General features: G+C 37.9%; 1 protein-coding gene across 2 annotated transcripts; it reads left to right on the top strand.

Annotated features, from left to right (window-relative positions):
- The first annotated feature begins 11,048 nt into the window (after positions 1–11,048).
- Positions 11,049–15,035, top strand: LOC124216573 (uncharacterized). Of its 2 annotated transcripts, XM_046621217.1 has the most exons (4): positions 11,719–11,842; positions 12,288–13,116; positions 13,655–14,045; positions 14,115–15,035. In XM_046621217.1, exons 2-4 carry the CDS (start codon positions 12,289–12,291, stop codon positions 14,417–14,419), a joined length of 1,524 nt encoding a protein of 507 aa, XP_046477173.1. In that variant the 5' UTR covers positions 11,719–11,842; position 12,288; the 3' UTR covers positions 14,420–15,035. The 2 variants fall into 2 exon arrangements, with proteins under 2 accessions (XP_046477172.1, XP_046477173.1); XM_046621216.2 differs by having other exon boundaries at positions 11,049–13,116.
- Positions 15,036–17,146: the final 2,111 nt, after the last annotated feature.

The raw sequence follows: 17,146 nt of genomic DNA, 5'->3' as shown, positions 1-17,146 counted from the left end.
TCAGCGACCCCAAAAACCCCCGAGTTACAAGTTTCGGCCAGAATCATCGGATTTTTATGGTTTTTTTCTATTTTACATCCGCCATATTGGATTTAGAAATCGTCCCATTCTGAATTCAGATTCGTAATCAGCGACCCCAAAAATCCCCGAGTTACAAGTTTCGGCCAGAATCATCGAATTTTTATAGCTTTTTCAATTTTACATTCGCCATATTGGGTCCGCCATCTTGGATTTGAAAATCATCAAATTCAGACTTCAGATTGGTGATGAGTGATCCCAAAAACCCTCGAGTATCAGAATTCAGGCCAAAATATTAAGTTGCAAAATGTGTAACTGACGGAGTTAAGCTACATTTTTGCATTCTTCAAGACAGACCAACTCGACGTATGCGAATGTGAGCTCGTTGAGCGGAAATGCACTTATTTTATAGGGCCGAAATTTCACGACGAAAGAAAAAACAGTTCAAATTATTAGTAAAATTCAAGTTGGGTGTAATACGAGGGATTTACCACCCTTGAAAGCTGGTATACCTACTCATTAAATCCTCTAAAGCCATTTAAAATCTCTAAAATCGCTTAAAATCTCTTGTGAAATTTTCTGAAATCGTGCTATCTCAACCAATCCAAAGTGGTACCAAAGTATACTCATGGGGTATAATGCACAATTTTAGAAGACCAAAACCACGAACGATACCAAGTACTGTCAAAAATGATATCGCGGAAATGAAGAAACATTTGGAAGGAAACAATTTTAATTAATAGAACCAAATTATTCGCACAATTGCGATGAGTTTGCAGCTAATTGTAAGTGTAAGATATTCATTATAAAAGTACTGCTTGATTCTCATAATATTTTTATCGCGTCCAAAGACACTGTGACTTTCTTCTCGTATAATAAATTTTACACAATTACCGTACGTATTTAATTACACTGATCAGCAGTAATTTTTTTACCCTTGATGTTTGAGTGGTCTTCGAAAGATTTTATGTCAACGATCCTAGGAGTAAACGTAGTTTTTCACAAATTGGTTCTACTTATTTATTTTATCGATATTTTCTTCATATATGACTCAAAAATTCAGAATTTAGATGGAAATTTCTTTCTTTTTTTTTTTTGATAAACTTTATTTAAGAATTTACGAACAAAATCATCATTATATTTAGAAATCATCCCCCCCCCCTCCCCCTTTAAAATACTACAACAACATAAAAACTAAAGCCAGTCTAACATAATGATGATTTTTATTTGTAAATTCTAATTTCTCAAAAACGAAAATTGACAAACAAATTCAAGTGTTCAAATTAAAAAAAATGTTATTCTTATTGAGCTGTAAATTGTCATTAACTTTTGCCACGTCAAAATGTGTGACAGCAAGGGCGAACGAAATGGGTAGAATACGAATGTTTAAAACTTTGGACACAGATTCGCGTTTCCAATTCTTGCTATTGCCGGATTGAATCGGTCGGCTTGTCCCGCGTTAGAGGGAAAACCCCAGAGTTTGTGACATGCCATTGATACTCGTGACTTCTTGACAGTTTTTTACCAATCCTCTTCTTTTTACAGACTGTCTGCCAAGTTTTTCATTACTTATTGCCGGACTAATTCGTTACGCACGAGTCTTCTCAACGCTCTGGTATTTGCCCGAGAACTTTCAACGCTGTCTAACGCGAATTCGCAGACGTATAACGTACCTTATCTTTATATATCTTCACAATAGTTGCACAGACACACACAGACGCGAGTAACCACGCCAGAATTACCTGTGAAACTATTTTAGTGCGGTGAAAGGCTCTCAACGAAGTGGAAACTTGGTACCGTTTTAAGTTTAAATTTTTATCTTTATTGTGTTTTTTTAATATAGTGTTTTTTTTTTTTCTCTTCTTTTTTTTATCATTACCAACTTGCGGCACAGCTTCTCGGATCCTAATGTAGCGATCGAGGAACAGGTAATAAAATCTTTATTAAGGAGCAACGCTGATCTTCAGCGTGAAAAAATAACGAATGATATTTTTCGATAATTTGGGTAAAAGACGTTAATCAAGGTATAATATTGTAACGTGATTTACAAAAATGAACAAATTTATTCTCTCTGTCACTGTGATGCTGATGTTTCTTCAAACTGATAACCGCTTTTCGAAACGAATCGCATCATGATTTCCTTTTTGCTTGTCGCAAATCATAAAAAATTATAATTGTCCGGAATATTTGAAAGGAATTTTCGTAAATTTGATGTGCCTGGGGGATTTGACAAGATTAATGAAATTTCGGAAGATATCAATGAATCAAAAAAATTCAATGTTTGTAGCTAATCTGATAGCTTTTCAATCGTACAAATGAAAAAGCTGAAGATTATCATTTTTCGTCAAATCTGAAAACTCTTTAGTATGATATCGTTAGATTTTTCCGACAGCAAAGTGAACGCTTATTTTCGAAGGTTTTGAGGGTTGAAATGTTTCAGCTTTAAAATTGTTGAAAACCTCGTGAATTCGGTCGATTTCCCTCAACGATGACTCATATTATTCGGAATACTAATTTCTACAAATTCGCTGTTTAATTTTTCCAACGTTGTAACGATATCGATCGTGATTAACTAATAAAAATTTGTCTTGATTGCTAAAAAAAAAAAAAAATGTGTACCAATGAGACTAATGAAAATAATCTTTTTAATAAAACGAGCCATAATAGAGTGAAGTCGAACTAATCGACTAGATTTTCATGAATCTTTAATCGATTTGAAATAAATCATCTGTATCCAAGCTTCTGACAATGCTTACAGTACCGAATATTTCTATGCATTCAAAGAGATCTTCGTAACTTACAAGTATAACAATTTCATAAATTTCCAACGTACAACGACTGTTTCGCAATACAATTTGTAAACAGTGTGACGATGTATTCTATTCAATATAAATATAGAGGATAGAAGGTTTAAGTTAATAAGATAATCCTGATCAGGTAATTATTCAATATCGTGTTTAGTTCGATGTTCAACATAATAAAAAAAAAAAAAAAAAAAAAAAAAAAGAAAGAGTAAAATCATTTTAAACAGTCTAAATCGCACATAATAAATATTCATGATGGATCTCTGTTCCATACAAGACGTCATTGAAACGCTCTCATCTCTAATATGTATTCGAATTGTCATTGTTTTATTTTTCACATCTTTCTCTATTTACAATATTTCTCATTTCTTTTTTTTTTTTTTTTCTGTTAAAACTGGATTATACTTTTATTTATACACCTTGTGCTGTCAATTTATATTTCAAATTTCGAACTATCAATCCGAGTTTGTTGTCTTTTAAATAAGCAGGAAATATTTATATTACCTCATAAGACAAACTTGATGCTACGACTGGCTAATAACCATCTAAATAATTGACTAATCTATTCTTATCGACACTACCTAAAAATACCTCGTTTACTTTTCTTATCGGTATCATTTACTTCACGTTCAATCGTCATTAAAACGTTACAACGTGGAATAAAGTTTTTGGCAAACTGGCAAACCTTCTCAACCGCATCAAGTTTCTTCCTTTACTTTCTATGCCAACGGAAAGCGAATCCCGAGCCAAAGCAGCGCGCATTCTATCGCGGAACACCTACGTTCGGGGTGCGACCTTGGGAGGGTAGCGAGGATGGTGAAACTGGGTTGGCAGATATTGTGCCGTACATACGTGGCACGTGTCTCTACACAGAGTAGAAACTGCACGAGCACCTCCGGCCATCCCTGCACCCTGCTGAGCTTTAGTCACTCAGCTCTGCGGGAAAAGTTTATTCCACTAACATAGTTTTAGCTGCGAATACACACCCCCTGTATTTTCATCTCTGTGTGTGTGTGTGTGCACAGCTTGCATACTTGTTCGCATTCTTCGCTCTTAAAGGTGGGCGGGGCGTGGACTCTCTCTTATTTGAGGGATGCATTGGGGTCGCTTGCAGTTCCCCTGTTCCTGCAGGGGTGGCGTCGAAGGGTCCCTCAAAGCTCTGGGAAAGACGACGCAATGGCGTCGGACGGACTCATCGTCTTCCGGGTTTCACTCTGACCGCATCTTCGTCGTTTTACGAACCCCAGGTGTGAACGAGAGGGAATGATTCGGTATTTATTCAGCCATCTGATTCATTTGGATTATAAAAAAAATAAATAAAAAATTGTCACTTGTACACAATCCGTGAAATCGATGGAAAATCTTTTGAATTGAAAACAAGCTCAACCCTAGAACTCTAACGATAGTTTTATATTTTTTTATTTTTACTTAGTCCGGTAACGGAGGGTTAAAAAACGCCTCAATCTTGTCAAAAATTATCTCTCGGGTACGTGGTATGGTTAAGGGTTCTATGGGGTTTGATTTTCTTTGGTTTTTAATACAGAATCATGGGGGCCAAAGGACTTTGTGCGTACAAAAATGGTCAAAAATTCACGTGTCTCGAGTCGAAAACGTAAATTGTTCTCTTACGGTGGTAAATTCAAATACGCATGCGGTGCTTTTTTACCATTCTAGGGTTAAAACGGGAAACGTAAGAATTTTTACCGTCTGTGATCTATAACGGATTTTTTTCACACATACAAAGCAATCGAAGTATAGTAAAATTAATATAGTCGTGTGATTATCTGTACATACATGTAAATATTGTGAAAATTATACAAGATAATGCACTGTATAAACAACCGTTTAAAACGACTATGATTCTAGATAATACGTTTCCTGAAACCTGAAACATAAATTAATCATTGCGTTTACTTTATTTTTACACCGGCATCGCGCTATTGTAATAATAGAATTTTCTGGCAATAGCTTAAAAACTCATTTTCACGATGTATTGTGAATAATTATTTTTTCGAGATAATGAAAAGTATCCAAGAATGGATTAATAGATTTTTGCAACGAGATCGTTGACTCTTTCCTTGCGATCGTGTTCACGCTGGAAGGAATTAGAACTGAATTATATTGTTCCTTTGATGAAAGATTAGTTATACTCACGAAACTTTTATGCCAAAATACTTATATAAAGAAATTTTTTCTTAGCTTGAAAAACGTGTTGGACGAGAGTTAGAAGTATTTTATAGTTCAAAAAAACGAGAGATAAATGTTGAAGGTGTTTTACTGACCTGATAAACAGCTTTTCTCAGTGTTGTGCCATTTGGCAGATTTGAATCTTTCGACGCCCAGAAATTTTCGCACGACTCCTGATTCACAATCAGTTTAGTACAACAACTGGCCCAGTCCAAACCTCTGTTTGCAATCTTTACATTGAATAATTCCTGTGCACGATTAGCGTTGCACGAGATTTATGCATCATGGTTCTAAAGCAGTTTGAGTTTGATATGAAGTCGCGGTCACGTTTGTAAACAGCGAATATTTCGTCCTTGGATTGTACAGATATATACCACTCGAAGCTGTGTGTAAAAGCAAACTTTCCGATCTGTCGTGTGAAACTTTGTATGCTCAGCTTAATCGACACCCTGGGAGTAAGATTGGCTCACGACATTGAAACTTTTAGAGCAAAATGTTATTTCCATGCCGGTGCAAGGATCGAGAACTGAGCATGAAAATCCCGCAAGCCGCTTACCGCTTTCTCACTTCTTCTTCTTCTTCTTCTTCTTCTTCTTCTTCTTCGCATCCTTGTTCTTCTTTTTCCAACATATTAGATTCTTCTTGTTTTGCTTTATCACATCCTCTCTCCCAGCAAATCGATCGCATCTCATCGAATCGGTCAAATTTGTCCCTACACAAAGTTCATCGTGGTCAGTATGAGATTTACTTTGTCACGGTACATTTTTCTCCGCTAATTTCATTTTACCGTCGTTCCACGAATCATCCCTTGCATTTATACCGTTAAAAGATGCTGAATCTAACAAACGATCCGAATCTCGTTCGATCTAATGTCTGATATAACAAACGGCAAAATTTCCAGTAGGCCAGAATCAATACGATACACCCATTCTAAATCCATGCCATGCAGTTTTCGTTCGGTTGAACCGAAGAAGTTGGAATTTAAAAAGATGGAAAATAATCCTGTAGTCAATAAAATAACCTGATACCATCGTGGATGGATTTTAAGTATATCCCGTTGACGGAACAGAGCTTTTAATCAAACCAATCGGAGTCTGTATTGCATCAATTACGGTTTTTGCAAATGTTTGTCAGGATCGATGAGAGCCATACGACCCAAGGACCATCGGCAATGCTGCAATTCTCTGAAACCCAAGTTTATGTACCCCTCCGACAAAACGGAATCCATCGATCACTGACACGTATAAATGCAATTTTATGTCCAGCCGACACGATTGCTGCTGGTTCTAGTGCCGCAGTTGGTCTACCTACATGAAAACCGATCAAAATCCCCACGCGGAAAAAAGTCTAGGATTCGCGTCCTCGTCGATGTTTTTCCAGGATCCCTCTTCAGCTGCGTTCTCCGTAAAGTTCCGGCCGCTTGGCGAAGACCGGCACATCGTCACGAACGAACACAGGAGCCGAACCCCGTGGCAAAGGGGCGCAGAGGGGCGTTTAAGGGTTGGCAACGGAAGTGCGGTAAGGAAGGTGGAAGGCCGGTAGGGGAGGTGAAGGAGGACGGGAGGGTGGGAGGGAGGGAGAGAGGGATGCCGGAGGAGAAGGAAAAGGGGTGGCAAACGAGTCAAGGCGAGCTTCTCTCTCTCTCTCTCTCTCTCTCTCTCTCTCCTTCTCTTCGTGCCGCAGACTGCAGCCTGCAGGCAACGGGCAAGACTTTGGCGGCTAGCTGGGAGGGTGGGGGTGGAGAGAAGGTATAAGAGAGGATGAAAACGGGATTAGGACGAGAGAGAGAGAGAGAGAGAGAGAGAGGGTGAGGGGGTGAGAGCGCGTGCACGTCGGTGAAAAGGGGAGGCAAGACCACCTCGGCTCTTTACCACGCCACGCCTAGGCTCACAATGCACCGGATTAGCGATCGTATTGATCCGCCCTCTACCCGTCGTATAGAGAGTCCCTAGCCGATGCGATCGCATCAGGAGCCTCTGCAACGCTCGCTGCCCCGGCGACGGCGATGCCGATGGCGAACTCCTGGAGGCGTCCAGCAATTCCTTGAAGGAGAATCGGGGCTGGTCTCTCATTTTGAACCCTAAGAGACAGCCAAGACACATAGCTATGGGACGAACGTTCGGAAAAATATCGCTGGGATGCCGGTGACTGACTGTGTATATGTGTGTGTGTGTGTGTGTGTGTATGTATTATCGAGAAGAACCAAGCTTCGGATGGAGATAGACACGGGAATCACGATTTAAGATGGAATCCGCAAATCGGTACACACGTTACGTGGCGCGGGGATTGCGAGCGAATGAATTTCGAAAAATCGAATCGCAATTTTGTTAGCAATTGACGAAGCGGTGTTGCGTCATTTTTCTAGAGGACTGTCTCATTACGCATGTCCACAACGAAATCCTCCTTCTTCGAAAAAAAAAGTCTTAATATGCCGAATCTATATCTACTTGCGATTTTTTGTCGTCAGGTATTACGCGATTTGATTTTTTTTTTTTATTTTTTTTTTAATCAGCGAAAGTTCAGAGTTTTTTGTGTTTTGTTTTTGCATTTACGATACTTTAATGTATTTAAATAGTAAACTCAGGGCATGTTGCGTATAGAAAGATTATACAATGGGAAATGGTCAGAAGCAATGCTTGCAGATTTTTGTTGAATTAGCCGTGAAACTCCAATCGATGATGCGAAAAGAAAGCAAACTACGAAATAGTGAAAATTGTACTAGTAGATAGATTTTCTGACGGTTTAAATGTGTAAACTTTTTAACTTTATAACTGTTTTTTCACAAACACTGTTGCTATCATTAGTGTTCGATTATAATTGATAAGCAAAAATAGCGTTTTGTTAAAAACAAAAAAAAAAACTACATGAAAAGTATACATGGAACATACTTTTTATTACTATATTTCGATTCAAGAGAATCAAATCTATTATAATTACACATAATAATAAGAAGGACAAAACAATTGTTTTTTTGCTGACCAGTGTTACTATAAAATAAAATTTTGTAATATACTTTTGTCGTTTTTTATCATGATATATATTAGATTCAGACGCGTTAAACGATAATTGGAATTCCTGTATCGATTGTAATAATTCTGAGAAAGTACGATTCAGTGTCATATATAAAATATCTGAAATTTCACCTGATACTATACCACGAAAGATGTGGTATGTCATATGCACGTCGCATATCGACTCAATGGAATTCGAATCCCTCGAAGTGGATAAAGTTCATGCGGAAATTGACACCGAGAGTAAAAGTGGAAGTTGGGGTAATAGGTACATGAAAGGAAATAATCACTGAGTCCGCTGTTTACAGGGTTGTCAATTTATCGTTATTCATTCGAAAATAAGATAATTAACGTTCATACATATAATTGAGGGTATACACTATGACAAATTCATCGATTCTGACCGGTGAATAATTAGTTTGGCGAGGGGTTTATCACTCATGTAATAGTTGGGACAGCTGCAAATGTAATGTCCATGCAATGGTATGTAATCTCAGTACAATACCATGAAATATTCGTGTAATATCATGCAATAGTAGTGTAACGCCGTGTAATACTGTGCGATAGTTATGTAATACCCTGTAATAGTCATGCAATATCATGCAAATACCATGTAATAGTCGTGTAATATTATGTAATGGTGGTTGCAATAGTCATGAAATACCATGAAATACCTGTGTAATACAGCATGTAATAGTCATGTAATACCTGCGCGCGCAGTACCAAGCGCATGCGCTTTACAGTGTTTACCGGATTCGTGACATAACCTTGAAATTCGTATTGGCAACTGTTTGTATAACCTATGGACCGTTATTTCTCGACTTGATTGTGTGAGTCTGCCGGCTACAACACGTGAATGACGGAAAGGTACGTACTTAATTTAATCTGTCGCTTAGATCTGGCAAATATTCAATTATTTCTTGCTGACCTGTACAAAAGTTACAGGCAATTGAATTTCAGCGGTTTTTGTTATATAAATATAAGTAAATATACCTTAGCATGGGTGACGTGATATTGTTGTAATTTCCGATCCGTTGTATTGCTTCTAAGTTTGCGTCAATCCAAGAGAAAAGAAAGAATATGACCTAATTTTTTTACCACCTACCAATTTATGAAATGAAAAATAAAAGAAAAATCCTAACTGTCGCATAGTGCAGGACAGAATCATCTACAAGTGCTCAAAAATTGTGACACACTATCAATTATTTCAATTAAATTCCAAATAGATTCAATAATTATGCGTTTTTCAATTGACTTCATGAAAACATACGATTTCGTTGAAAGTTCTAAGAAATCAGATCTCTATCAGTTTGTCCTGGTTCCTTACTCATTGTTCATTCCAGAAGTGTCACAAATTGTACTATATTTTGGAATCAATCACTCTAGTTGACATTCACAATGTCAGCAGGTAACTGTGATGTTTGATCTAAAACTAGCTTGGAGTTAGGCATGGAGGAATCAGCGAGCAAGGCAGAAAAGGAGAGTATGGCGAAGACCATCGCTGGAAATGTTAAAGAACAAAAGTTTTGGGTCGTAATTAGGAAGGAACTTGGAGTTGATCCACCGTTGTACCTGAAGCATCTCCTCACCTGTCTGGGTTTCGATTCAGCGGCCGCTCTGAAAAACCTTTCAAGCGAAGCCTTTCTAGAAATGGAGAAATTTGCCCAAACTGACATGCTGGGATTGTTAGGCGAAGATGGTTACACAAAATCAGACTTCTTCGGTATCTACAGTAATACACCTGAACAATTCCGCATACTACGAGGACATAGGTTTTGCCTCTTCGAAATTCAGAAGTATATTATAGAAAAGGGGTTGAACCATTTTGCTACGGCCGAACAGGATATTAATGAAAAATTAACTAACATCAAAGCAAAAAAAGAAACCAAGGAAACGCTAAAAGCTGTATCGGGAAAAAAATCAGATCCACAGTCACGAAAATCACAGGACTTATTGAGTGAAGAAGATCAATTATACATGCTCATTAAAAATTGGTTTTCTAAGCAACCAGATGGTGAAGAAACCTTCAAAGATTATTTAGAAAGCCCTAAAAATCGGTATATAGAGGTATCTGTCAAAGAAGACGTTGACGAAGAAATTACCTATTCGGGGAAAATATCGTGTTGCCTGTGTAAAACTAAAATTACCGCGCATAAAGCCGAATACGGGAAATCAGTACCGAGGAAAACTCGTTGGGTATGTCAAAATTTTATGAAGCACGTAAAGGAAAAACATTTGACTTTGAACCCTGTGGAAAATTCGAAGGAAAATTTATTTCCTCGCAAGCATAACAATAGCAATAAAATTGATACAAAATCGGGTCAGGCGGAAAAAAATACAGCAAATGTTCTCAAAAACGTCGTCGCTAACACTACAGCTTTTACTTCTAGTTGTAAAAAGGTTCAACCCGAGGTTCAACCACTTATTACGGATGTATTCGATAAAGGCACCAATGACAATGATAACTGGAATACAAATGCTAGTTTGAGCGACAGTATCGCAAACAAGAACCAGAAGCTCGGCCAAAATTTACCAAGAATTATCGAAGACGTGAAATTAGTCACACCCGTTGAAATAAGAAGGGATATTATTAAAATTGAAAAAAGCAGGGGAAAAAGGCATATTACTAGAGAAATTGAGAGTGATGACGAAACGGAAGCGAAACCTACTAAACGGTCGAAAAATCGAATTGAAAGCGATGAAGAACTCGAAGTATCTGCACGTGACAAGCCAAATGATGAATCGGATGTTAGATCACAAGCTGTGATAGTTGAAAGTACAAATGATGAGTTACAGGGGGAATTCAACCTCGGAATAATGTAAAAGGGGTTCTTTGTTCCGAGAAAATTCTATCAACCCCATTGACTAGTAATACCAAAAATACTAAGACTATAGATACAAAAAGTTCCGACTGTGAAAAAAAAATTAAAAAAGATCTAAGAACTAGAAGTGACAAATCCTACCGACAAAGAGTGAAGAGTATTACTACAGAGAGAACGATTCCATATTATTTTCCAACATTGAACGAAATGGAATTGCTGTTGAAATATAATGCAGAATTAAAGGATTGCGTGAAAAATTTATTAGCACAATCGGCATCGAAAAAATTAACGAAGTCTTGTCCAACAGTCAATGAAAACAGTAAAAGTAACTTGTTAGTACGAAAATTGATGAGAATTTCTGACAAACAAAGTCAGGCCGAATCTTGCGGGAACAGATACGATTGCACAGTGAAAAAGTTTGCATCGTATATTTTCATGATTGGTGGAAGATTGTCGTACGAAACGTTATGCGCGAACTTGCCTCTACCATCCCCCTCATCTGTCAGTCGGTATTTGTTAGAAAACGGACCAGACATCATTGAAGGGCAGCTTCGATTGCAGGAATTGAAAAATTACTTAATCAAGGCCGACCTGCCTCTAGTCATATGGGTAAGCGAAGATGCGACGCGTATTACTGGCACCGTGCAATATGACCCAAAAACTAACCAATTAATTGGGTTGGTATTACCAACAGATAAAAATGGAATGCCTAAGTGCAAATCTTTCATGGCAACGTCACCAAAAGTAATGGAAGAAACGATGCAAAATATTCCAATTGCTTCTTTGGCGTACACAATTATGGCACAGCCTTTACAAAAAAATGCGGCGTCATTTTGTCTGTGCATATTTGGAACCGACAATAAATTCACAGCCGAACACGTGCTTAACAGATTCCAATTTATTTACGAACAATGTCAGCAATTCGGAATAAGAGTATTAGGATTTTCTTCGGATGGTGATCCAAGATTGTTAAAAGCGATGAGGATTGAAAGCCAAATAGGTATTTCGAATCTTGATTTACTCTTTGGTAAAGAAAATTGGACATGGTTCAACAGTGAATTTTGCAGTGAGTACTTTGTTTGCCAGGATACTGTACACATTGGTACAAAGCTAAGAAATCGCTTCATCAAAAACTCAATTGTTCTGCCGATGGGAAACAATATAGCGACTGTTAGTCACCTGAAACTATTGATACAGTCACAATCTAAAGACAAACACCAGATAACTTATTCTGACTTGGACCCAAAGGATAAAATGAATTTCCCTTCTGTTCAACAAATATGTCAAGAAAATGTCAGAAAATTACTCAATGATACAGTACCTGGCAGCGAAGGAACATGTCAGTATTTGAAAATACTACATAACACCGTAGTTTCATACATCGATTCTGAATTAACGCCGTTGGAAAGAATATTTAGCATCTGGTATTCTGTGTTTTGTTTAAGGATGTGGCGTGCATGGATTTCGGCAAATGACAGTTACACTTTGGGCAAAAATTTTATAACTTCCAACTGTTACACATGCATTGAAATAAATGCTCATACGCTTATTGACGTCATCATACGCCTGAGAGATTCGGACCAACCAGAACTCTTCCTGCCATCTTTATATAGTAGTCAACCATGTGAAAGCTTTTTCCGACAAGTCCGTTCAATGTCATCCACGTACTCGACTATTGTCAACTGCAGCATGATGGACATCATTCATCGTCTCAATAGAATTCAAGTACAAAATGAAATCATCATCGAAGAGTCAGAAAATATTATATTTCCAAGATTTAGGGAGAGAAAAAGTGTAATCAATGTCAACACATATCCACTACCTTCTAATCAAGAAATACAGAAAACCGTTGAAGACGCGAAATGTCGAGCTATTGAAGATCTCGGGAACCTTGGTATATTTTTCAACAATATCTTATGTACACTGCCTTTTTCTGCAAAGTCTATTCAACTAGACTCAGACGACGAATCTGACAGCGAAGAAATCAGCGAGGAAACGGAGAGCGCAAATGAAGACACTATATCTGCAGAACTTGAACATGATATGATTACGTTGCAGTCTGTAACAGGAACTTTGGAACTCAAAAATTACTCCACCCAAACAGTTCAACTAAATGAAACGAGTCCATTTGCAGTCGTGCGTGATTCGTCGCAAGCCGAATACGTCGTTAGAAAATCGTCCATTTGTTGGCTGCTTAATAAAACCAAGCACCGTTTAAGTAGCGACAGACTTCAGAGAGTACGAGAAATCGAACTGCCGCATTTGTCCAAGAAGGTACTTATTAGCTTGATATTAACTCTTCCTAAATAAGTAATGAATATCTTTCCTTATGACCCAGACTCATTAAAATACTGCGGAAAATGTCCTACCTACACCTAGAAAAAAAATATAATGCAGCATTATTCTATGGTAAATGTATAACCCCAACGAATAGAGTTGTATAATTTATGCGGCAATTGGTTGAGATTCTAAATTTTTAGGAGGTTGAAGTTCGTAACGTTAACGAGACGATACAATTTGAAGAAAATCGCCATTTTGCAACTTTAGAATTTTTTAGAAATGCAGTAATCAATAAATAGTGGCTTGAATCAAGCAAAGTCAACCCACATCAGAACTACAGCCTCTGTAAAGCAATTACGAAGTTGAAAAACATAGTTTTTTTTCAAATAATGTGTCGTTACGTTAACGTTACGAACTTCAACCTCATAAATTTTTTAGATTCCATCATTGGCACATCCTGTCGTTGTGATGACTACAAAAAGTGTTAATTTTCAACTTCTTGGTTCTCCGTATAATGTTATTGTTTTTCTAGGAATCAGCTACTAGATCAAATACTGTCGAAGAGAATCCGGAAATAAGTATAGGGACATGGATGCTTTTTAGAGAAGACACTGAGGCAGAAACGAAATACAGAGTAGGCCTTGTTCTTGGATTCGTCTATCTAACTGGAAAAACAGACCCACAAAGAGAATACTCCAGATTAAGCGCTGACGTCAATAATGAAAGTATTGGCGTACTATGTACCTGGTATAGATTAATAAGTTCTAGTCTCCGTCCGGCACCAGTGGGGTCACATGATTACAAATGCATTTCTGGATATATGCGAACTTTACCAACACCACAGATAGTTGATGGGCATATTTTTTATTCGGATTTAGTTTTGAAACTAATCCTCGAGATTATTCCTACAACTTCACTCCAAGGTAATACTGCTGTGAAAAAATTTCATTTGAAATCATTGCACGTCTGGTTACAACGTTTTGAATTTTCAGGTAAAGATGCAAATATCGGAAATTTTGTGCTGATCGAATTTCTCACCAAAAAAACCAAAAAATACTACATCGGCGTTGTTAAAAGTATCCAATCAAGAGACAGAGATTGCGAGGAAGATTATGAAGTCAAATTCATGCGAAAAGTGACGAATTCGTCGAGCTCCATATTCGTTTTTCCAGATGTGGACGATACAAGTTATGTAACAGGAGATCAAATAAAGCTAATTCTGAGCAACCCGAAAATTGACCGAAGACGTCATCATGTATTCAGTGATTCTGATTTGTTAGAGTACGCTGTGATTTAAAAGTTAATTGAAGATCGTCTCAATTGCTAAAAAATATATATAATTATGTATCGTTAACCTCTCCAGAGTACTATTAGCATAAATATACAGAGAATATTATTATAATATATAAATTATGGTTGCGTTGAATTATTCTTTACTATATTTAAAGGTTGATTTGCAAATTTTATTATGAAATTTAGAGGGTAAAAGAGGTTATAAAAAAATAGTTGCAATAAACTATTTAATGTAATTCAAGCAAGACTTCAGGGATGCAATTAATGACAGTGAGACAAAAACCATTGTTAATAGGTATACTGAGAAATACTCATCTTACAGTAATATAATGTGTATCTATATAAATATATAATAGTCATGTAATAGTCTTGTAATAGTTGTATAATTAGTATGCAATAGTCATGCAATGGTCATGTAATTCATGTAATACTATGTGTAATACATATGCAATACGTATGTAATACTTGTGCACTATCTGTGGAATACGTGCAATACTTATGGGATACTTATGCAATACATGCAATACTATTGTAATCCCTATGCCATACATGTAATACCAGTGTAATAACTATGTAATATGTGAAATACATATGCAATGGTGTCATACTTGGGACAGTCATTATGAGAGTGGTAAGCCCCTCGTAGTTTGGTGTATTTTTTTAAGAGTACAGTGAAGCCAGTTTGTATGACCGCGGTTTAATTGATCTGAAAACAACATGATTTGGTATATTTTGGTAGTTTACACTTCATTAAATATTCCAGTATATTCAAAAATAGCTATACAGGGATTGAATCCTTAAAGTTTTGCTGCAACGCAAACGTTTTAGAGAAGTTATTATGTTACAGCAGAAACAATCCGTTTAAATATTCCGCCAGTTACCACAGTGATAAACTTTTCACAGTTACCAACAATGCAGTAAAAAAAAATTTCTTTTCAAGTTCTGATAATTGTTCTGCAGGGGGTAATTTGTGACACATCTTCAATTGTCAAGTGAAATGTTCATTACTTTCACCGAAGAGTCGAACCGTGTAATTACCTCAATTACAACTATCGAAAAATTATGACATCCAACAAAATTCATCAACACTTGTGTGGAAAGATATTCAAAGGAAGAGATGAATCAGCGTAGGTATCGTTACGTTATAATATGTTGTGCAGGAAAAATGAAAAGTTCTCGCTAACCACAGAATTCCACCCGAGTGAGAATACTTCAACTCGTAAGTGTAAACAATTTAAATGCCTTCCGGTACAAAAGGAGGTTTTCACACTGACTTATTTAATAACAGAAATGGAGTTACTGTAGGTCTACGCGTGTGTTCTAGGTCTAGAGTTCGATCGCAGGGACGATTGGGACATGATCATTGGGAGAAGGTTACAATCACTTCCCTCTACTCCGCGCTATGTAAGAAACGGATAAAAATGCGTTCTTTGAAGAGGAATACCATTCAAACTTGCCTTTTTACAGGCATGTGCCATCCTCCCCACTTATGTCCACATTCCCCTCACGTCCCCATGGCGATGAAAAACAACACGCGTAATTCAAACTCGCTATTGGTGGCTTCACCGAGCTGAGAAAACCACCTTAGAGGCCGAGGGGACGCGATCTCTTCGGCAATAGGTGGACCGGAGTTTTCAGGCCGGAGAGCAGCTTCCGGGTCAGCTGACCAGGCCTCGGGGGCTTAGGGTGACGTCACTGTAGCCATTTTGTCGTCGAAGCTATGGCAACGCGTTTGCCAATAGCATCGCCCTGCAGGGTGCCCCTCTTCCGCGGGTTGCGCCGAGGGGGTGGAGGGGGCGAAGGACACCCCAGGATGCAGTGCGGGTGCAACGTATACGTAGTTTCCACTAAGCCACGCACGTGCGGGTAGAAGATACATGCCTGCGGCGTCTGGGAGACGCTGCGTCACGCCAAGGATCCGCGCTCCTTCCGCGTCAAAGAGCATCCAGGACACGAACTGATGGATTTACCCAACTTCTCCGCTGAGCGAGGCGCCTCACCCTTACGATCGGATGCACTCCCTGTTCCGTCGCAACGATCCGGTGGAAAGCCTTGTTCGCTTACACGGATAATTGTTTCAAGGATTCTTCGGAGAGCTTATCGGAATGCTATTATGCATTTTAAGCATCTGGCTTCTGAAACTTGTGTATAGTTTTTTATCCAGCTTAGGGGGCCAAGACCGCTAACCTGTATGGGTAATTAGCCGATGGTTTAAGGGGGGAGACTCGTGGGACGCGGGAAAAGGAAGGTAATTTTTAGGAATTTTTTCTAGAGACACCGTACAATTGATCCTTACAAAATTTTTAGGATATTTTATTGTAAGCTTAAGTGAACAAAATCATATCTTTTTTGGTATTAAGGAAAGGTTGTCACGGTAGTTGTACCTTGACTTGTTTGGCGCGAAACCGTTTGCGAGATGATTTGGTGTGCGCGATAACTTAAAAACTACTAATCTGATTGACTGCGTCTTCATTAATACTTCCCTCGTGATTTTAACCAACATATATTGATATTTTCTGGTTACATTACTGTAATTGCACAATTAGCGAGAAGATAATTATCGGACAAAAAATTTTCATGCGGAAAAACTTCCATGCCGAAGGAAATGTCAATCAAACTTACGGTAAGATACCTTAAAAATTTTAACAGGATCCATTGTACGGTTTTTTTTTCAGAAAAAAATTCTAAAAATAAGCTTCTTTCTAGTGCATCATACGCGTCTCCCCCCTTA

The sequence above is a fragment of the Neodiprion pinetum genome, chromosome 4 (assembly GCF_021155775.2).
Source record: "Neodiprion pinetum isolate iyNeoPine1 chromosome 4, iyNeoPine1.2, whole genome shotgun sequence".
Classification (NCBI taxonomy): domain Eukaryota; kingdom Metazoa; phylum Arthropoda; class Insecta; order Hymenoptera; family Diprionidae; genus Neodiprion; species Neodiprion pinetum.
This window is presented reverse-complemented; position numbering and strand designations above follow the sequence as displayed.